General features: G+C 45.1%; 1 protein-coding gene across 1 annotated transcript; it reads left to right on the top strand.

The window, feature by feature from the left end:
• The first annotated feature begins 9,229 nt into the window (after window positions 1-9,229).
• ier5 (immediate early response 5) lies at window positions 9,230-11,288 on the top strand. The gene has a single exon (XM_006635267.3). The coding sequence runs from the start codon at window positions 9,625-9,627 to the stop codon at window positions 10,564-10,566; it is 942 nt and encodes a 313-aa protein (XP_006635330.1). The 5' UTR covers window positions 9,230-9,624; the 3' UTR covers window positions 10,567-11,288.
• Window positions 11,289-23,591: the final 12,303 nt, after the last annotated feature.

Raw genomic sequence — 23,591 nt, 5'->3', positions numbered from 1 at the left:
TGTTCACCTTCGTTCTGGGAAAATAATTAAGAGTGTCGGAGGGATAAAAAGACAGAGATACATGGAGGGCGGGAGGATCAGAACAGAACAAGAGAGGATACACTAGGATACAGAACACAAACCAAGTGCCGGGTGAGAGGTCCTTGTCTACATCACCCATAAACACCAGATTGGTGCTAAGTATTTGCACCTTTCTAAGAGAGCTCACTATTCTGTTTTTTAGGGAATTCTGATTTCCGGAGTGAAGGATTCCTCTGTTAAAAACAGCCTCTCCTATGTAGTGGGTGCATTTTTGGAATGGGGAGATAGGTTCCCTTAAATTTGGTGGCATCTGGATTTACAGAGAGAGATTTAACCACAAGTTGTATTTTGTTAGGTTTAGAATGCAGCTTTGTCCTATTCTGGCCTTTGTAGGTGTTATGAGTTTGAATACATGTTAGCAGTCGGAGGGCTTTCTGGGTGGTCTAGACGTAGGCTTCTGGAATGCCTTGACTGTAAATTTTAAAATTCAGTAACTTGTACGTTGTATGTTTAGTGTGCTGTAAGTTTTTAAATAAATGTTTGCTTAACACACTGTGTGTGAATCGTTACTTTTTTCACCAAAGCTGTACCAGAGAACAAATAACTCATGTGCCTCTAATCATACCAACCACTTAAGTATATTCTTGGCAAAATCCTTACAAGTTGTGGGTTATGATTATTTATTTTATTATTTTATTGACTAAACCGCTAAATTAGTAAATTCGCATAACCTCCCATTTGTAACAACATATATAATGGACTCCAACATTTCTTACTTCTCTAAATGCAGCCGATTGAATAGCATCAGGCCCTGGTGATTTGGTTATCTTAACATAGTGCTTCTAGTACCTAATTAATCATTTTGTAATACACTTTCTTTCATCTTATATTTTTATTTGTTAGTGATTTAAGCCATACGGTCACTGATTACTAGACTTTGATTTAGTCTCGGGTTGAATCTGTTTTAAGCTTCAAGCAGAATATCTTTAAACTGTCATCAGCTGTTCTCTTTTTGCATTGTATTGTCCGACTCCATTCTGCTTCTCTTAGTCTCTGTTTCATTCCTTCAGTCTGCTTCTGTGGAATTCTTGACATTTGTTTTGTACTGTTACAGGTTTTTACCTCAAAGCGTACCATAATATGATCACAGTTCTCTTACCTTTGTTTTCCTCACTCTGTCTTGCTTATTTGAGAACACTAGATGAATAAGGGCGTTCTTTCTAGTAAGTACTCCTATGGAGTAAGAAAGCAGTGGCTAATGTCTACCATTTCAGTTTTAGGGATGGGAGTTCAGTTTCCGACTATATAAGGGAAATTAATCGTTTCTTCCTTATAATATTGATACTATATTCCTGAGATAAAGTGCCAAAGGATATATTATAAATGTCATCTGATTGTGCAAGTCTCTAGGATACTCCCAAAACTATGCCTTTTAAATCAAAGCAACCAATATATATCCTTCATTTGTCAAGATTCAGCTCTTGCACTTGAATGTTCTTTGTGCCATATAGTGCTAAACTTCCCCCTCTTCCAGTGATCCTGTCTCTCTCTCCTCTGATATTGTATTACCACTGTTCTCTGTTTAACATGTAGTTGTGATTCCACTGACTTCATTATCTTCTGCTAATATGGTTACGTCTGCCCCTTTTGTTTCTAATAATCCAGCATCGACTAAGTTAACTGGTCCTTTGATGTTTCTTTTTTCCCCTGGGTTGTCTTCCTGACTTGTGGATTTTCTATAGATTATGTTCCATTTAATTTCATTTGTCACTTTAAATGCTTTTGAATTTCTTTGTGGATCCTTGTGCCAAATTGACGGGTGCCTCCTTTCGAGATAATCCTGCGCGTCTCTGTACAGATGTCCTTTTGCTGTACAAAGGTTTCCAGCGGCCAGGACAGTTGTAGTCTTCTTTGGCACAACATGTTCTTGACCGTGGATTCTGTTTATGGATTAGGATGCGCAGTTGGTCTCCTTTACTGCAATATAGCAAAATATGTTTGGCTTTGGAAAATCGTGCTGCTCAACAAAATACTGGCGCCCAGTATATTGACCAGACTCTGCTTTTTGTGGTGAAGCCAAATTGACAGAAATCTGATCAAAAGCATTGCTTTTGTATGCCATAATCAATGCCATTTGCAAGACCTGGAAAAGAACATGCAACCCAAAAAAAAAAATTCCTAGAAAAGGCAAATAATTAGAACAAGATGGAAAGTACCATGGAATTTGGCAAGCCTGTAACTTTTCTGAGCTTCCAGTTCAAATCTTCAGTGTTTATGTCATGTTCGCTTAAGAGCTCAAAGCTCTCGTGGCGCAGAACTGAAGAGGTGGGCGTGCACTGGGGCTGGTGGAAGGGGCGCATACTCTTACACGAGGTGTTAATTCAAAGGCTACAGTGACTTGATTGTAAATCTTTGCAAGGACAGAGTTGATGCTTGAGGGATATTTTGGGAGAACAGTCACACCGTGACCTACAAATCTACATCCCTTGCACATTAACCCTTTGTGGTGCTGTGTACCTAGTATTTCAGCTTGTACGTTGGAAGGCACATGTACGTTTGAGGTACCCTGCCTTGTGCTCGTTGCTTGCCGGGATAGGCTCCAGCTTCCGTATGACCCTGTATTGGGATAATTAGTTAGAAAATGGATGGATAGTTCAAATTTCAGAATTTCTGTGTAATGTGTGCACATGAATAAAAAAAAAATATGCTCATGTGCACATAATAGGTCTGTAGGGCAGTACTGCGGAGGTCAGTTCTTGGACTGCTGCTCTTCCCAATCTATATAATTGATTTCTGACTCTGGGATGGACAGAAAACCTGTCATATTTGCAGATGGTTCAGAAATAGGTGTTGTAACGTCAGTGGAAATGTGCATCCCTTCAGTTCTTGTCCAGCAGGTCTGGAAAATGCCAAAAGCCAATCGAGCAGATTCCAAAGCGACAAATATTGTCTGGGTAGCGGTGGTGGTGTTGTCTACCACTGCCATACCATACTGGGAGCAAAGAACCTCACATGCAGCCGGCGTTTGATAGAGAAGTACCGCAGTGTCTTTAGTTACTTTAAAAAATAATAAAACACACTGAGGGCGGCACGTTGGCAGAGTGGTCACTACTGTAGTCTCGCAGCATATTGGGTCCTGAGTTCAATTCCTGGGGAATTATCTATGTGGAGTTTGTATGTTCTCCCCAGGTTCCTGTGGGTTTCCTCCAGGTGCTCCGATACCCCTCCTCAGGCTGGTAGGTTCATTGGTTTTTGGGAAATTTGGCGTGAGTGTGAGTGTGAGTGTGAGTGTGAGTGTGAGTGTGAGTGTGAGTGTGAGTGTGAGTGTGAGTGTGAGTGTGAGTGTGAGTGTGAGTGTGAGTGTGAGTGTGCTGGATTGGCGTCCCTTCTGAGGTGTACCCTGCCTTGCGCCTGTTGCTCACTAGAATAGGCTCTTGTTCCCCGGTGACCCTGAATTGGTTTAAGCGGCTAGAAAATAAATGAATGGAAAACACACTGAACACAAAATGACATGTGCAGAGAAAGCATCTGTGGCACACAGATAGATGTCTGATTGCCAATATACAAGCAGCTGCCATAACAATAATTAAGAGCATTCATTTAAAGTCGTGTTTGTAATACATGCAGTGATAACCCAGCAGAGGCCGGAGCTTGATAACTCACGATTTCAGCTTCTGCCCTTGATTTCAGCCGAGCAGTCTTGGAAGTGGTGGGGTATTTCATTCAAAGTGCCTCCCTGTGGCATTTGCCTCTGTCACGTGTATAGAGACAGCGAGATATAGTAGATAAATTGTGTTTTTATTATGTAAATGCAGTTTGTAAATGGAGTTTGTTGTTGTACCTGACAGTTATGATATTGGTTGACTCCCTCTGCTTTTAAATGTATTGTAGATATTTTACTCTTCAACTTCAAGCGTAGTGCTTTTTAGCATCTATTGGTTTCCGAAAAGAGCAGGGCAGCAGCCTGTACATAAGGCCACAGTGTGCCAGCTTGCCCCTACAGATTGTACTGTACTGAATTTGTATCGTGCCATTCCCTGCCTGGCAGATGAGAGAGATTTTCTGATGTTGTTGCCACGTTGCTGTGAGTGTGTATCTCTCACTCTTATTATGGACTTCATCACAGGGGTTTCATCAAATATTAATGCTTCCTCCTAATTAGTAGGAAAGGCTGGAGCTCAATTCTGTCAGTAATCTCTCCCCTTATATTGGACTCAGGACAGCTGTACTCTGAGGTGTGGCAGGGGCGCCTGGAGCCTTTCTGGAATCGAGCTGGGACTTTAGACACTGCGTGTAAGTGAGGTCATAAAGGAGATAAAAATGTCTCACCACATAGCCTGGCCATGACAACTGTTTCGGCACACCCTGCACGGCCTCAGGAAAGTTACAAATTATTATGTGAATTATTGGTACGATCATCTTCATGTGTGTGTTTTTAAAACAAAGGCGGGCAATGACTGTTATTGACTAATTGATTGGGAAACCTAATCAATCAATCAATCAATCAGAAATCCCTGTGCACCTTCTGCATAAGCACTTTCTCCACAGTGGAAGATGACACATCTGAGACAAGTGTGAAATTCATGCCCACATTCACAGTGCAGCCATCCATTCTACTGCCAGTTCCGTAGAAGACCTCTGTAGACTCTCTCAGGCTGGATGAGTGCTGTCCACTCTAATCTGAGTGGGACAAATTAGGAGGCTACTTCTGAGAGGGGCTGAAGAGAACTACCTTATTAGGAATCACATCCTCCCACTGTTTCACGAGGTCCCTTGTATTCCACCAGACGATTTTGCAATTATCACGTGACCTGTCAGCAGGGTGTAATTACAGTGCTGCTGATCTGGGGGGGGAAGGATTTCAAATGTGTTGATCCTGGGGACATGTCAAGTTATTCAGTGGTTACTTGAGTGTTTCATCTCTGTGCGCCTGTGGTCTTTTCCATTGTAGTCTGGCTTTGAAGCTCTAATTTGGAGCCAGTGTACATTTTTGGAATAGTCCATTGACAGGGAACACAGTTCTGTGGATGAATTTGAAGTCTTATATGACTAAACACTCTCTTTTTGACTTGTGAAAGAGCTTTCCATTTTGTGTTTGTAATGCCTCTCTGTACCACAGCCTGAGCATCTCAAGGCTTAAAAACAAATCCCTTTCACTGATACACAGTATATATTAATAGATGGGATCCTGTTTTTAAAATGATCTGAATTTGCAGTAAAAACCTGGGAGACTGACTGCTCTCCCCTTCATTACATTAAAGCTGTAAATGCATGCTGGGCCACAATCAAAGCACCGCAGAGATGCAAGAGCAGGAAGTCTTCTTCATTAGTTACTTGCCATTAATTATTTAAACAGCTGCCACTGAGCGCTTGAAAGTAACAGGAGCAGTACCCTGTGAAGCCTGTAGACTTGTGACACATGGTTGTAGAGTAGGGTGGCGTGGTGACGCAGCAGTTAACATTTCTGCCTCACAGTGCTGGGACCCTCCGGGTTCAATTCTGGACCTGGGGTGCTATCCGTGTGGAGTTTGTATGTTCTCCCCGAGTTTCCTCCAAGAGGTCCGGTTTCCCCCCACAGCCCCAAACCATGCCGGCAGGTTATTTGGCTTCGGGAGAACTGTGAGTTGTGTGAGTGTGCCCTGTGATGTACTGGCTTCCCTTCCGGAGTGTGCCTCTGCTCGCACCTGTTGCTTGCTGCCAGGACAGGCTCCAACTCCCCCGGGACCAGGAATTGGAAGGAACGGTGCGAACAAAAATGGGTGGATGGGTTATGGAGTGAAGATGGATACTCTGTTCAATTTCTGCCCTAACATATTGAACACCAGAGTGTTCTAAAGAGCGTGTGAGCCCAGCCGATATCATTAGCCAATTATAGTTAGGAATTTGTCCAGATCACGAAGCACACAACCGAAGAATCTCAGATGACATATTTCCACTGTACTGTACAGACTGTACAGTGCTAATAAGCAACAGCTTTCTTTCTTTGGACTCCTGAGTATTACAGAGACTTTTTTCAAGACCCATTTACACTGAAAAACCCTGGTGAGAAATAGAGACATTGAAATGTGAGGGCCCTCTCATTTTGCACATTTCAGATCCCTACCTAAACCTAACAAAATGTAGTCTGAACAGCTCGAGGAATTTGTAATAAAACCTTAAAAAGCACAAAATAGGAATGACTGAAATGATAGAATAGGACCTCCTAATCATGAAATCATAAAAAACGAAGAGGATTTTTTTCCTCCATTTTACATACTACTCCACACTATACCTATACTTTGTGGGCAAGCAGGCTTGGGCTCAGCATGTACAGACATGCCCTAGAACTGTGCATATACAGTCATATTGTCCAGCATCTGGAAGCTATGTACACATCCTGTGCGAGTGCTTAAAATAATCATACTTATTATATCGCATGAAGAAATCCATCAAGGCATAAAATATAGAAAAGCAAACTGTCTCCTGTCTCTACTTAAGATTCCTTGTCCAGAGTGCAGACCTGCTTTGTACCCTGTTTTTTTTAGACAGTCTTTGGACGCCTGTGACTCTCACCAGGAATAAGCGGCTTTCTAAGAATGGGTGGATAATGTTTTTATGATGAACAAAATATTTTACCATTACTGTCAACTAATTGTTTCTGAATATTTTCATGAGTAAGACTAACTGAGGAATAAAGGTCAAACATTTTGACAGAAGCCACTTTCACATTGGACATATTGACAATGAGAGGAATCATTTATTCATGTTTGTTACCAAATATTTTTAATATTCGCCATTTGTGTTGCCTAATTCCTGCAATGTAGTAATCACCTTATGTTGGTTACTAGGCCTTTGAATGCATGATTCCAAATTGTCCTTGTCTGAAGATTATTCAGAATCATCAGGCTGATTCTTCTTTTTTTTTGTTAAAAGAGCTTTTCGGGGAAGAAACCAATATTTTGTTTCCAAGAATGTGTCACAGAGATGAAAGTGACCTTCATCTGGGGTGCATCAGTTTCATTTAAACTACTTCTGGGTAATTTACACAAACACAATGCAGAACTGATCTTTGACGTTCAGTCCTGGCAGTCCGTTTCATTCTTACATGGAATGCAATTCATAAGGTTTTCATTAAGTTCGGATCTCTACATGCTCATTTGGGCGTATCATGCAAAAACTTGGTTTCAACTCCGAAGGGGGAAAAAAAGACTATAATAAATGTGAACTTTAAGAAGGCGAGCGTAATGCTTTTCACGTGATTTTTGTGTATGCCATCAAGAAAATGAACACATTCACTGTTCTTCCCCTAAAACACATACCAGGATACAATGTCATAGCACGATAATTAACCATTAATATATCCCCGTTCTTATACAAGATGTTAAGTAAAAATAGATTTTCCTAAAAATATACTGTACCACAGCCCTCCAAAACAAAGGGAACAAAATACATTATCCTGCTCATAACTTTTAAAACAATATTCTATTCTACGCTTAGCCCAAGCGTTTATATCAAAGGCGCTTTCCTGAAAACAGCAGGAAACACTGTTAACACGTTAAAGTAAAGTAACACCCTTAAGAAAGGGCGGAGGTGTTCCTAGATCTCTACGTGACAAACCCACAAATGACCTTTTGTTGTGCAAATTAACGTTTAGTGTTCCTTATACATCTGGCGTGTTGTTACAGTGAGCGTCTTAGCGCGTAAAACGGTACTGTCCACACGCACAAAAATCAAAATAAACCGCAACGACGCTTCTTCTGTACGCCGCCGGGTTGCCAGTCCTCGTCTTACAGGGTCTCCAGTGTGAGGTCCTGGGCAAGAAGGCCGCTCCCGGGCAGGCTGAGGGGTCACGGATGAACAGGAGCCGACAACGGGGACACCGGTGCCTGCTGTCCATACGGCCGGGTGCACATTCCGCAATACCGGGGCCCTTCGCACTCCAGGAGCGCTCTCAAGCGAAAACGAGCCGCCGCGCTTTGAAACTACCTGCTGTCATTTCACTAGATTAAAAACAACAACAACAAAGCGATTTCCTGAGTCAGAAGTGGAAAATTGCTTCCTGCTCTTTGTCTGAGTGTGCCTCTGGTGGTGGTGTTCCTACGTCACCTCTCGCCCCTCCCGATGTGTTTTTATTTTGCCGACAGCTTCCAGGCCTATTCCGATCGCCTCCCGTCCCCCCCCTCCCCGCAAGTACGCGACCGGTGAGGCCCAGAGCGAAGCCCTCATCTGTCAGGTCTGATGGCCTCGCAGTCGTTCTGCGACTCTGGAAAGTGGTCCCAGACCTGTTTCATCACACACACACCCCCTCCCCCAGAAATGTTAGATTTCAGTCCAGCCCATCCCCCCGCATTACAGCTCTCTGTGTCAAAACACCCCTCCCCCCCGCCCGCCGCACACGCTAGCTGCTCCATTCACTCCGCCGGCCAGACAGCACGGTCCGGGGCTCGCTTGCACAGAGCGTCATGTGACTCCCCTGAAACAGACGAGGCATTACATCAGCCCAGGCAAACCGCCACCAAAATAAAATACTCTTAAACGGGCGACGCCACGGAGTGTGGAGAGTACCGATACTTCCTAGGCTTTGGAAGGAATTTATTTTTTTCTCAACAAAAACAAAAACGTCATACGTTAAGACACACAACCACATGGACTGTCCGTCTCTTAACGTCTTAACACGTTATTAGAATTCGATTCATCTCCGCTCTGTGTCTTATTTTTCACCAGTTTTACATGACCACCTTTTTAGCCAGGACAACCGTCCGTGAGCACGCTTCTGCAGCCGGCTGGCTGTCGGTTTGCGGCGAATTCATGTTAAACTGTGAGGCCAAGTGAGTTCTCCAGTGCCGCAGGGTGCTGTACTTATTCGTTTATCAGTTTCTGCATTTTCCTTGCACACGGCCATTGTGAAACAGGCCCGCAGTGATGCCCTGCCTCTTCACTCTGCAGGTGGGCTGTGAAGACAGTCTGACTGACCCTCCCCCAGTGCGGTGGTGTGTATTTATGAATGTGGTTCTCTCGTCAGGCGAGACGCTTTCGCGCCGGCTGGGTTCAGGAGTTGCCCTTTTAAGAGAATCTCCCTCGTTAGTATTTAAATCTGCGGAGCCTCCACCCCGCTCGCCTATTGGTCGAGGCGGACTTGGCGGTGCGTAATTTCTCAACGTTTGTAAATGAAGATCCGCGCTGTGATTGGCTGTCGTAAGCGTCACGCCGGGGTATATAATCGCGTTAAAAATAGAAGTCCAGTTATTTCCTTAGAAGCGCGCAGGAGAGAGGGGTGGTCTGTAGTATTTAAAAAAATTGTATTTATTGTGGTTGTATACAGAGCAAAGATCATCCCTCCTATTTATAAACTGTAAAAAAAAAAACTAATTAGATTTGTTTTAAATCATAGTTAAAAAGCTCCCGAAAACAAGAGTGCCAACATACCTAGTTGCGGCTATATAAACTTTTCCGTAGCTGGTATTAAGTTACACCGGTTTTAAAAGTTTCGTGTTTTACGAGCCTCTTGGGTTTTGTTTTGAACTGAGAGCTCAGGCGGTGATCCAGAGCAGCCCGGACCAGGACCGCCGCAGGAGGGGTCGCCTTTGTTGCGCCGCGCAGTTGACTGGTTGACGATCAGAGACCATGGAGTACAAGGTCGAGGCGCACCGGATCATGAGCATCTCCTTGGGCAAGATCTACAACTCCCGGGTGCAGAGAGGCGGAATCAAGCTGCACAAAAACCTGCTGGTGTCCTTGGTCCTCCGGAGCGCCCGGCAGGTCTATCTCAGTGAGTACTACCAGGGTGTCTGCCTTAACGCCCAGCACATGGACACGGCGCCGCAGTGGGGAGAGGGGGCGATCGTGGACTCTACCCAGGACAAAGCCGGCTCCGATCCGGCGGGGAGCGCACAGGGATCCCCGGACAGCGGCTCTACGCTCCCGCCCGAGAGCTCCCACCCACTGCCCGCTGCAACTGCCCTGGAAAGCCCCGCCGCTGGCCGGCAACCCGAAACCGCAGAGCCTGGCGAGCAGAGCGCCCCCAGCGCGCCCTCCTCACCCGCCTGCTGCTGCCGCCCGACCGGGGAGCCGCTGGGGGAGCCTGTCCCGGCGCCGGCGGACTTGCCGTGTGCCCCAGTCGCGCCATTCCCTGCCCGCAGCCACGGCGCTGAAACGCCGCCCTACAAGGAAGCGACACCCCCCGAAGAAGGCGCGGGCGGCTGCGGGGAAGCAGAAGTCAAGGGTGGCGAGAGTGAGTCATCCGAAACCAGATTAAATCACTCGGCGGCCGCTTCCTGCTGTAGGAAGAGAAGTGCCGAGAAGGCGCCCCACGCCGAGTCCCCCGTCAAAAAAACCAAGCAGACCTCCCCCAGCGAAGAGGCCGAGCGAGAGGAAGAAATGGACACTAGCAACGTTTCCAGTTTAATCACCATCTTCGGCTCCAGCTTCTCGGGGCTGCTGAGCAAAGACAGCGCGCCGCAGGCGGAGCCCCCCGCCGGGGACAGCGACTCCGCCTCGGGGCAGATCTGCTGCGAGCAGATGCTCAAGAACATGAACCCCTGGAGCACGGCGATCGTGGCGTTTTAATGCCACGGAGGGTCACCTGGCCGGTGTGGAAATGTGTTGAGGGATCTGTCGTGAAGCTGTGACCAGGCGGGCGCGCCATCGCCTCCCCCCTGCCCGAGAGGCTGGGCCCCCTCTCTGTGCCCGACCACGTGGAGAGCGGCGTGGGGCTTTCCCGAGCCGCGCGGAGATGTTTCCACTCGCGTTATGTTGGGGCATGCCTGAATCGGGCTGTAGACTGTGAACTGGTGCTGGTCCTGACGCAGGGATTAATAAAGTGGACGCGATCTCGAGTGGAAGGGGTCGTTTAATTGGATCGGGATGTACGTTTTAGCTGGAAAAGTGTGTTCAGAGATTTCCTCGCCCCTTTGGTAACTTTGCACTTTTATTTCGATTAACTGTTTTACAACCCTTGAAACGATCCCGGAATTAAACGCTGTCGTTCATTGCGGAAGTCCCGGTTCAAGGAATTAAAAACCTCAAAGAATAGTATGTGGCGAGCTGTTACTATTTCACATGTATTACTTGATCAAAGAATCGGTGCTAAACTCATTTGTAGCCACATGTTTTAAAGGCGAGGTCCTAGGGATGTTGAAAGTCTTTGTTTTATAAAGACCTGTATATATTTGTATGTTTTTTTTGTACAGACCATTCTTTTCTTCCTGAATCTGTATTTTGGTATTTGCGCTTCATTATGGATTTTATTTGCGTGTTACACACGTATTAAAACCTTTTTGAACATGAAATCCCTGCTTTCTGCCTCTTCTCTCCAGTGCACTAAAGCTGAAGTGATCTGTAGTGGCCGTTACGTGGCTGCGAGTCTGGAATGTATTTGGGGGGGCGGGGGGGTGCTGAATGCATCTGTCTTTATTCTGTGGGGGCAAAGGTCATGGCGCCTCGGGGCTCTTAAGCTGAAAGGCTGCTCTGCTCGGGGATTAGAAAGCGTCCGGTCTCGCCGCTCACAACCTTGGCGTGAAAGCCACGTATCCTCCATTTGACTACCCATCTTTTATTCTTGTTTACGTCTTGAACTTCCGTATTTACTGTGAGAACGGAGTAAGGAGCAAGGTCCTGTTGTGTAAACTCCCTCTGTGTTGCAATATTCGTCGTTTTCTCTTGGCTATACGGGTTCTCCGTGCAAAATCGCTTAAGGGAAAAACAAACCGTAATGTGAAATTGAACCTTGGGTGTCGTACGCATTTGACCTGAGCAATAGTGAAAGTATTTACACCTCTGCCTTTTTTGATAAAATTGGACTTTAAAAAAAAAAAAGGCTAAGCTGTGAAAGGTAAATGAAACCAGACCCGAGGATCGATTAACTCGAGGTTTTGGTCACTCGCGTTTCCTCTGAAAGTTACAAAGAAAAAAATATTACAGCCGGCTTTAAAAGTCTGGTGAGGGGGTAAACCCGTGTTTCCTGCTGTAGTTTCTACCCTTAATCGCCGGTAATTGGAGTACTGTATTCTGCTGAAGCACCTGGGCCGGGTCATAAATATTTAATAGGAGAGTGCTTGTACGAGTCAACACAACAGCCAGGCGCAGTTTAAAAATAGCCCTCTCGTCTGTGCAAGAGCGCTTCCCTTCCGCCAGGCAAATGGCTGGAGCGAGAGACGCCTGCATTATTGATCGAGGAAAGGCAAGCCGCGGTTTCTTCTCGCCGTTTTCATCTGTTGTGTCTGTAGCTGCCGCGGGAGGAAGAGCGCAAGCAAAGCAGTCCGTCGGTGACGTCTTCGCCGGGCCGTCAAGGGGAGGCAGTGCCCGTCTCGGATGTCAGTGGACCGAGGACAAGACGCCCGGGAAGACTAGTCGCATGTTACAGGAAACATCGCGGCTGTGTCTTGGGATTTCTTTTCACTTTTTCTCAAGAGCGGAAAGCATCACATGGCTTTTGCTTTAGCAGATTCCAAAAGGCGCCCGTTCAGTCAGATTGTGTATTATAACAAATGAGTTGGGGGTCAAATGTAAAAGAGATCTGTTCTCACACCTCGGATTTTTAACATTTTCTTTCGTGCTGTGACGTTTTCTGAAGGGGCCCGATGAAGACATGCCTGGCCTTTAACATCTTGGATTCCCCCAAAGTCTGTCTGTGCTTCTTTTTCAGTAATTTACTCATAACCCGGACTTTCAAAATGAAAAGACCTTTCTTGATACTGGAAATGAAATCTCTGGCTGAATGCTAGGGAGGCAGTATGTGTATGTTAAGGCAAACTGCCAGTAGGGTCTCTGAAGCAACAAAAGGGACAAATTTGCTTATGAAAGGGTGAAAGCTGGGATCCCCAAGGGAAAATCTGATGCGTTTTCACACACACCAATGTTTTGTTTTAGTATGTTCAGGTTCTGTAAAAGAACTGAAAACCTACAAGCCATTCTAGGTTATTTCTGTCACTCAGTTGCTCTCCCCAGCGTTATACTTTTAAAAACTCCTAATGCTATGGTATACGATCGTGGTTCATTTTGTGGGCTCAAATCCTGGGTTTGTTGCTACAGTCACTCCTTTAAATGGCCTGTAGTGTAATGGGCCTCCAGGTCATACATCATTAATGAGAGTTTGCGCTGGATCACTAAAGTTAAATAAGAGCACAATGAAACTTAAAAACTGAAACGGGAAGCAGAGTCTTTTTGGCTTTCATGTCCTCTTGATGTGTTTCTTCGGATTCAATTTTGCTTACAGCTCTTCAGGGAAAAAAAACTCTGTGAACCTCAGCAAAAAGATGAGCAGGTCCTTGGTTTAGCCAGATAAATCTAATGCTAGAATTTTTACAGTCGTCCATGAAAGAGTACATTTAAAGGGTTATCATATGAGTATTCAGAGATACTGTTGTGAGTTCTAGGAGCAATCTGATCATTGACTTCCCCTTTTAATAGAATAGTGAATTCTCCAGTAATTACCATGAGAGATATCAGAACTGTGGCATCTGAGAGAAGTTTCATTTCTGAGTAATCGGATACAGTCATTTGGCATGTTCTTGTCTCATGACTTGCATCAGATCATTCAGAGTAGCAGAATTCTGCAGCTGTAGGTATTGAAATTGTCCAGGGTTTTATTGAAGCCTAACAGTACCTCCCTCACTATATGATCCCAGGTGGAGCACTGCTGTCGTATCCTTGAGCAAAGAACTTGACTCGGATTGTTCCAGTGAAATGCCAACATGCACAAACCAGAACACATGCAAGTTGCTTTGGATAAAAGCAGCAGACAAATTAATAAATGTGTGCTCTCCCAAACTTCAAAGGGTTATTGAAAATAGGAAGCTCTCTGCTAATTGAAGGGATCTGTTTGTTGACTTAACTGAACATATTTCCAAAAACACAAAGGTCTTTCTAAGTTGATTTAAAGGTATAGTAGCTCTGCTACCTTTTCTGGCCTGCATTGAAGGTGTCATTATTTCCCCTTTCATCAAGTAATTACGCCAATTAAATATGTGATATGTGGCTCTAAAGACAGACACTCAACCTTGACACCTGCATTTCCTGCAGTTGTAGAACTTTGAAACTTCCAATAAGTAGAATACTGATGTGATCCCTAATTGGTTAATTGACCCAAATCACTTTGATTAAGGATTAGCTGGAGACCGACATGGCCTGGTGTTGCGGAGACTGGGGTGAACACCCCTGCTACAGCCCAAAAGGACCTGAGTATGAAACCTGAGAGGATGGTGAAATTTGTATGCAGTTTAACGTTTGGTGTACTGAATCAACTGAATAGCTGAACCACCTTTTTTTAAAGGTTCTCAGACTGGTGTTTTTTTTTATCTTGTTCCTTTGACATATGTGATGGTTGAGTTGTTCAAATAAGTCAGCAGTTTCTGATGCAATCCCTTACACAAGCCAAGGTTAGAGGTAAAGGTAAAAATTGTGCTCTTTTTTTATTGCAGTTTATTTAAAGCTTGTGGTGTCAGGAGCAGAGAGATATAACTGGTGCTGTACATAACATAGAATCTGCAGAGTGCATATATCTATATCTCGGGGATGCTGTATCTTAACACACATGAATAAAAAGTCACTCATGTGGCAGACAGGAAGTCTCCAAGCCCTGCTTTGTGGTTTGCTGTTTCACTTCTCTTCAGGAAAGAAGGTTTTACTCTGGCATCTCAGTGTGCAGTTGTGCAAGAACTGGAAATTGGTTTTCCCCTGAGGGCAGCAGATTCCTTTATTATGTGTTATGGACCTTATTAACACATGTGTGTGAACTGTTTGAACCAACAGAATGGAGGGGCTCGACTCAGGTGATATCTGTCAAATCTAAATCTTGATAATCTAATGTACATGATGTACATCCTGTGGAGGCAGAGCTGGGCAGCTTGCTGGACTGACCCTTCAGACTGAGCTTCTGTCAGGGGGCACGAATGGAGAGAAATCTTGCTTGTAGAATCAGTCTTTACCTTTCTATTATTATACTGTCATCTGTCTTCGTTACTTGAAATTCTACTGTACTTCTTCATTTCCGGGATGGTTTTAAGATGTGCAGGCTGATATACAGGTGTCTGTAACATGCACAGTAAAAAACTTGCAGATGCAAATAAAGGATGACTTGCAATAATTTTATAAATGCTCACAACCTCTCAGTGTAGCCACTGTATTTTCTGTTGCGGTGCAGACAATAGTCTGAAAATGGTCTACCAAATAGTCTGAGACTAACATAACATCACTTTATTAGCCTTATACAATTTCTTACATTAGGAATTCATCTTTTTGCATATCCCAGCTTGCTTTCCATGAGACACTGACACAAACAGAGAGAGAGAATTTTGGGGTCAGAGCGCAGGGTCAGCCATTGTACAGCACCCCTGGAGCAGTTGGGATTAGGAGCCTTGCTCAGGGGCCCAATGGAGTAGGATTCCTCTGCCGGCTGTGGGATTTGAACCAGCAACCTTCCAGCCACAGGCGCAGATCCTTAGACTAGAGACACAATGTACACGATAATGTCCTTTCTACACTGTATGATGTTGTCTGCTGTACTGTGTAAGTCCTGGGAGATTGGCGTGAATAAGTGCATATGGCAATAAACTCCACTTTACTGGAGACCTCACTGCCAACAATCCTGGAAGCAGGATGATTTCTGCCTGAAAAGGCCAGGCAAGGCTGGAAAATGAACTTTCTGGCAACTCAAGCATTCAAGTCCTCCTCTTGTGACAACGGCGAAACAGCTTTCGCAGCTGTGCTGTCCCTCACTCTTCCTGAAACCAAGGCGGTTTTAATGTGTGCAGTGTGTGAGGAAAAGAGACAGGGCTGGACATGTGGAACTGGTTAGACCTGCCAGTCAAACGTTTTGAAAAACCGTCTGAAAAAATAATTAGTGACTCGGAGCTGCCGTCTAACTCTTCCACGTCAGTCCCTCTACCTTCCCCGCTCAGAGCTGTCTGCGATCAAGGGGCAATTCGAACCGGTTGTGTTCAAAGAGTGGCGAGTGCTGGTTTCTTCCTTCTGTTCGCAGACACGCGTCGACTGCCGTCTCCTGTCCAAACACACTGTCCTAAACGGAGCCGCACAAACAAAGTGGGGCAGAAGCTGTATCATGAGAAAACCCTTTCCTCTTGCATCCCAGCAGTGGCCTATTCCTGTTATATACATTTCCCGTTTCAATAAACTGGGCAGCTCTGACACTTTCATGTACAGTAAGTGACAAATATGTATTATGAATAATATATAATCAGCCATCCATCCATTTTCTAATCGCCTCGTCCATTACAAGGCTGCGGGGGAGCAGGAGCCTATCCCAGCAAGCCATGGGCACAAGTCAGAGTGCACCCTGGACAGGACACCAGTTCATAACAGGGCACACACAGACACAGACCGACATGTACACACTCACACCGGGGCCAATTTTCCCTGACACCAATTGACCTACCAGTATGTTTTTGGACTGTTGGAGGACCCCAGAGCACCAAGAGAAAACCAAGACAAACATGAGGAGAACATACAAACTCCACACAGACAGCACCCCAGGAACTGAACTCAGGGTCCCATAGCTGCAAGACAGAAATGTTAACCATTGTGTCACATATATTCATAATTGATTGAATTAATAAATTACTTCCCAGCTGTAATATTTTTTCTAAACATTTTTGTGATGCTACGCAATTTCCACTCCTTTTGCATTCTCACAAATAAATCCCAAGCATTTTTGAGAAGCAGTCTTTCTATGACAGTGGGGTACAAGTGACTTGTCATTTTGTTATGTAAAAAGAAAAAAAAAACAAAACATTTTTCAGAAGTCACCAGTCCGCGTTTTTCTATAATGAGCGCTCCTTTGTTCCAAATGACCTCTCTAAGCTTATATACTGTAACAAGTCTCAACAATTCAATACACACCTCCATGAAACATGATTCCAAATGTCTAAGTCAAAATTACACAGTACCTTTTTCAAATGGATTATTATCCAGGGGAAACTTTCCAGACAAAATTATATAGGAAGTGTTGTTGACCTGCTTGGCCACATTGCTATTAAACCAGGGGAAAGTGAAGAATGAAGAACAGGAAACATGTGAGCAACCTGAGTTCTCAGGTCGACTGATCAAATCCTATGGCTGAATCCTTCTCTGTTGGGCCTCTGATTAAGCCCTTAACCCCAACTGCTCCAGGGGTGCCGTGTTCATGTTGGGTTCCTCCAGGTGCTCCATTTCCTCTCACCATCCAAAAACGTACTGGCGAGTCAATTCGCTTCTGGGAAAATTGACCGTGGTGTGAGTGTGAGTGCCTGTATGCCCTGCCCTGTCCAGGGTGTATACCCTCCCTGAGATGGTCTCATCTCAGTTGAATTGGTTTGAAAATGGATGGATCGACATTAACACTGATGGATTTACTGCTTAGTAAAGAGAACCCTCCTATAACAACACAAGAAAGGTTAAAGTGAGAGCTGGCCTTTCAGCCCATCTAGCCAGACTGAGAGTTTCCACTTGGTTAAAATTAAGCACTGTGACACCAGTGGCCTTCTTCCCTTTCAACAGTGAAACACAAACCCAAGCGTGCACGTGAAAACTAAGGGAAAGGGCAATTAAATCTGAGAACAGGAAGGCACTTTTGTACACCAAGGGGAGTGTGGGTGTATAGAGAAACCACGCTCCAGAAGCTGAAGCCACACGTGTCCTGTGCATCATAAGTACCACAAGAAGACCAATACAAATGATCTGATTTTGGAGGTCAGATGAAGTGGAGGGTGGGGCTGGCTCTTTTGAGTCACTTACCTAGTGATTTATTTAGAAAATATATTTTAAATGAACAAAAATAAAAAAGCAAAGTAGAAATACAAGGTCAATTGTACAGTAAGTCTTTTTGGGTGTCGCTGTTTATCCCACCCTACAGTAAGTATCATCGATTTCTTGATTGATTACGCCTCACGGCTTCACCGTTTTCTTTAGCGAAGGGGGTTGAAAACCGTTCGGCAGTTTCGGTGTTTAGCCGCTTCCTCCTCATACCCAGCGTGTGCCCACTTTTGCCGAAGCGTACAAGTGAGCAGGACTGGAGAGCAGCCCTGCTCGGTCAGAGACCTCTGCCAGGCCTCAGACTCAGTGGGGCACTGAGGCACTGAGAGCGCTGGGAATGATGACTTCCCTCTCTGTCATAAGGGTAAGCAGGTACAGTAAGCACCAGGGTGGCCGGACCTCTGTGTGCCCCAGGTTCCTCGCCCTCAATCACCGCACAGGGTTTGCGGCCAAACCATTACGCTTTTTCAATGTGGGAAAAAACAACTCTGCTTATTCTAGTTTTAGTAAATGTCTTCAATCTGTATTCAAGGGGACGTCTTCTGAGGATCATCAAATCACACCTCAGTCTTGCACAGATGTGATATTCCTTCCCTGTGTAGGATTTAAGCACATTGCTGGCTGATACAGCGATAAACGCCTGATGACACAGTTCCTCAATTATTTGTTGACTCCTGTTTGGGTTTATACAGTACTTAGGTAAGTAAAGAGCAGCCGACTTCCACTATTTTTTCCAACAAGACTGTAAACATTCCCACTAACTGGAAATTAAGTTGTATTTTCTTATTCAAATTATTCAAATAAATGCCTGGCTTCGCGCCAGTGTTTTCAGCATACAAATTATTGCAAATTGAACATGGAAATTTTCTTTCTGTGGATGGTCTGACGGTGTCAGGGTGAACACTATGGTAAAGGGATACAATGGGAATATAGAGTGGTGTGTCTTATCAATGACCAGGTCTGTTTCACATGTATATTGTCCAATAATGTATAATCTAACTCAGAATTGGAACTGGTACATAGCTTTGAGTTTCTGAGCTGCACAAACCCATTGTACCCAAAGTCGTATGGTCTGGAGTGGGGTGATTGGAAACACCAGACAGCTGCTGCCTAAGTAGTGTCTTCACCATAACAAACTCTTTGTGCACTGTAGGTCTTGTCACACTCTCTCTTTCCAAACCTGTTGGTGCGCACTGTACTTTCATAACCCATCCTGTTAACAGAAAAGTTTACTTGGAAATGTCCTGCATGTCACCCAGTTATAAAAGAAGTACATTTACTTGTTAGGACAGATCGGCATTAAAAAGGGCAAACTGAATTCTTCTTCAAAAGTGTGTTGAAAATTGCAAAGCAGTCACAGGCGGACAAACCTGCAATCATGTCAAATCGTTGTCCCGAACGCGTAAGTGACAGGAGGGAAACTGCTTTTTACAAATAAAAGGTTGCTATCGAGGAGAATCAGTTGGCAAGAAGGAGGTCAAAGACAATCGCAAACAGTTCGTGGCTGGGGCCACATTCCTTCAAGGGGGAGAGAGATGCCTTGGAGTTTTCATCCCTGGAGGACTGCGCTGCAGTCACTGACAAAGAATGCTAGACACACATTCCTGCCACAGCCCCTCCTTAGAAACCAGCTAATCCACTCTGGGAGAGACACTCCTGGCCGCTCTATTTATGGAGAACACCACCAGAAACAGAGACAGAGGAAGATAAGGGGGGAGGGGAGTGTTCTGGCAAGAATCCAGGCTACAGGGAAGAAAACCAAACACCACTTGAAAAAACAACAACAGTTTCCTCCTTTTTAACTCGTTTGCAGTGAGTCATTAAGTTTGAGGGCATACGAGGCCACCCCACAGAGTTTGTTTCAAACGTTTCCACTTTTGATTCCAAGGCCACGGACACTTGCAATAGAATGCTCCCCATCTCCTCTCATCTCAGCCTGTCTGGTCAGTAAGAGCCCAGTCCAGCTGCGACACACATATCTGTCAGTGCCTCGAAGCAACATGAAAATGCACAGGGAGTCGCGAACACTGCAGGGAACCCCAGCAGTGTGCTTTCCAGGATCTTTCAACGGAGCAACGTTTGATTAATGCAGCACTTTCACTTACTGTTCTGCTTGTTTCATTTGAAGTCTTCCCTCAGGTAATGGTTGACTCCAATGGATGAATGGGTGAATAGTTGGCGAGATAATAGGAAATTAATATCAGAAGATGATAAAGGTATATTTAACATACTCAATTAATATTTCAAACAGGTGTTTACAATGGAAGACGTCAATAACATGTCTCATATTACAGTTCAAGAATAATATAGAGGCTTTCACCTAGCTGCCAAATGAAGTGCTCAAGCTCTGGAAATTAAAGTACTGCTAAATTGTCAGCCTTATATTCTGCAAAAAAATCTAGCTGCATGTGCTGGGCCTCTCCTTCGACATTCATCGCTAATTGCATGACCTACTCCTGTGCCCAGCAGTTCAGGGTTGTGGTGAGCTGGGTAATTTTAGCACAACCGATCCTGAGGTTCTAGATGGGCTAGGATGCTTGAAAACAAATAACTAGAGCCTTCCCAGTCATACTTGAAATACAGGAAATGTGGGATGATATTCATTTGCCCAAGTGATGTCTGAAATGCTCCACTGCGTCAACTTTGTCAACCGGCAGGGATCCAATTAGGCACCAGCCCCTTGAAGGAAATGCAATCCCATAATTAAGGTCTTGTATGACCTTCTGTTGTTCCTTGGTTGATGCTCTACCTCCATGGTTACAGATGTCCACCTTTGTATGTGGGCTTCCTCTCCCTAAGTCGTGCTCTTTCTCATATTTGTCAACTATAGGTGAACACATGGTGGGAGGAGGCTGGGATTGATGATGGGGACCACTGATCCTATTTCCACCTGTCCATCATGACATCCTGTCTATGCAGACAGGAAGTAGCAAAACTGGGGCTCCACAGTCAGTGATCTATGAGTGCACAAAGTAGTGGTCTGCTGCAAAGGTCCCATGGTTTCCACTAGCTGCTCAAGCAGATGCTCAAGCTGTGGAGTTTAAAAGCCACTAGTACAACCAAACACTCAGCCATACCTTCTGGAAGAGATCTAGCAGCATATCCTGGGCCTCTCCCTTCAACATTCATCACTAATTGCATGGCCTACTCCTGTGCCCAGCTGTTCAGATGTGCAGTCAGCTCGAACATGCCCTTAATAGTCTCCCACAGCCCTTGCACGGTGTAATGCCCAGCCACAAGTTACCCTGCATTATTCAGATGCAAATAGATCAGTGATGTGCTCAGGATCTCTCTATCCAAAGATTTAAACTGCTGTCGGATTTCTCCTTAATGGTTTTTCTTTCCTTAGATTGCCCTTATGATGACACGAGCTCCCCACTTTCAATCCTACCTGGATGATTAATTCCTCACTTTCTTATTCTCCTTACAGCTGACTCTTTAACACCCATTAACCTACGCACTGAGGCACAAGACTCGTAAAACACGTGCAGTTTCTTATCCAAGGTCATCACATTTCTTGCCTTTTTGTGCACTACGTTCTTTTTCTCATTCATCTTATGCTTCAAAGCCATGATTGTCATTAGATTAGTATAGCTAAAACACAGGAAAGGAACTGAATACGCAGGACCGAAAAGAGCATGGAAATCAAAAGGCCCCGCTCATGTGAAAAACACAGAACTGTACGCTAAGCTGGGTGGGGACATGCTGGTGCGTGAGGCAGATGCTGAGTGAAGCAAGACAGAGTCAGCCGGTAGTCAGCGGAGAAGCTGTGCACTTTATAGAAATTTCAGCCGGCAGATCCATGTGTGAAGAAAGGTTTCCCATGGCTGGGAAGACTGGTGCTCAATATGAAAGCTGTGAATGCGCGAGTTCCGAGTTTGTCAAGCCTTCGGTTGACGAGGTAGACCTGTACGCTCTCGGACAGACACGCAAATTAGGCTGAGTCCGAATCCACCTAGTGTGAAGGCTTACACTCTTTTAACCCGGCAGCTTGACAAGCATTTGCTATTAAACCCTTGATTTCGTATCCTCCCTGATGGGTTACAAGCCACAGTCGCCGAGCCAGTGTCCATGAAGCAGCACAGGCAGGCTAGCGGGAGCGTGGCCCCAGGTGCTCCCTCTTCCAGGCCTGAGATGTGACAGCAGCAGGAGAGACCGTGGCAAAAGGGATTTAGGGGTTTGCCTGGAGTGAGTTTCCATAGCAACTGTGACAGGAAAGCAGATCTGGGTAATTATCTGTATGCAGCACAGGAAAGAAAGAAAGATTTTAGCATTTGTCTTCTTCAGCGTCAGCATTATTGCACTTAAGAAGAGGAATGTGGAATGATAACTACCAGACTGGCGTCCTGGAGCTGTTTTTTCTGCTTTCAGGAACTTGACATGGTGCTGAAATGGTAGTTGAGCCGCACACATAGGTCTTTTTAAATTCTGGATCTATCCACAAACAAATTTACTAGGTTCAAAACCTTTATCCATGTTTTATCCTGGTTTGGGCCAGCAGCCTTTTGTTACATACTTGTGACAAAGTACCAATCAATCGAGCTGTGGCAGCTGCAATTGTGAATCCTGTAAGAAACAACAGTAACAGAGAAGAATCACTTCTGGCCTCAAGTTGTCTTCTCGTTAATCACAGTTACTGGGAATACATTAAGCACTAATCCTGGAAAACCGAGAATCAAGCAGAGGGGATCTCTGACCCTGGTAATGGAGATCTCCAATTCAGTAACTCTTACAGGTCTCTTATTTTTAAAAATGTATCCAGTACAGGATAGCAGGGGGAGCCAGCACCTATTCCCCTATTCCGGCAAGCAACGAGCACAAGGCAGGGCACACCATGGACAGGACACCAGTCCATTACAGGGCACACACACATCAGGGCCAGCATGACTTTGGAGCACCCAGAGGAAACACACTCAAACACAGGGGGAACATACAGACTCCACACAGACAGCACCCCAGGTCCAGAACTGAACCTAGAGCTCCTGCTCTGCAAGGCACCAATGCTAACCACTGCCGCCCTTTGAACCGACACATGACATCATGCTGATTCGAATCTGTCATCAGCAGAGGTGATCTACTGTAAAAGCCACAGGCTAGTAGTGTGTGTGGCCACTAATGGAAGCAAGACAAGCTGAACAGCCGTAATACTTTGCACCAGGTTGCAGATGCTGTCTTGTGGGTTTCCGGCCCATTCCTCTTATGGGGATTGGACAAGCAAGAGCCTGTTCACTGGTCTCTGAGCTGTTGTTATCACATGTTTCCCAGCTCATCTCACAGATAGTGAGTGAGACGCCCAGTGAGAATGATATCCCCAGCATAGCTGTCACATTCTTATGTCACCAGAAAGCCAAGTTTACACAGCAGCATGAGGACATGCATCCATATCAGGATGAGTTTGTTGGAAGGACAGCAAGCAGAGTTCAGGAACTTGATAATGACATGCAGTTCCCATCAGTCACTGCAAGTGGAGTCTTGTAGCGACTAGACCAGGGGTGGTCAGTCCTGGTCTTGGGAGGCCAGTATGTCTGCAGGTTTTCCAGGCCTCCTCAAATCTGAAGACTAGAGAAAAACTGTTCATTTAGGCTGTCCCTGAATTCTGAGCCAAGCACTGACCCAGCGCAGATCCGATAGTGCTAGAGAAACTTTGAACAAGATCAGTGGAGTACGACATAGCCAGTTCGCAGCTGGCATCTTCAGTGGTGTGGTGAAAAAGGCTGCAGAGGGGATTTGTGTCCTGCTGCATTCTTTCACATGGCTGTTGATGTTATTTATAGTCGCGCTCCTCGGAGATGGGCCAGCTATTGCCGACGGATTTCTCTTGTTTCTGTGAGAGAAGTGGGTCACCC

The sequence above is a fragment of the Lepisosteus oculatus genome, chromosome 9, assembly GCF_040954835.1.
Source record: "Lepisosteus oculatus isolate fLepOcu1 chromosome 9, fLepOcu1.hap2, whole genome shotgun sequence".
NCBI lineage: Eukaryota > Metazoa > Chordata > Actinopteri > Semionotiformes > Lepisosteidae > Lepisosteus > Lepisosteus oculatus.
Note: the sequence above shows the minus strand (reverse complement) of the source record. Positions and strands in the feature narration are given on the sequence as shown.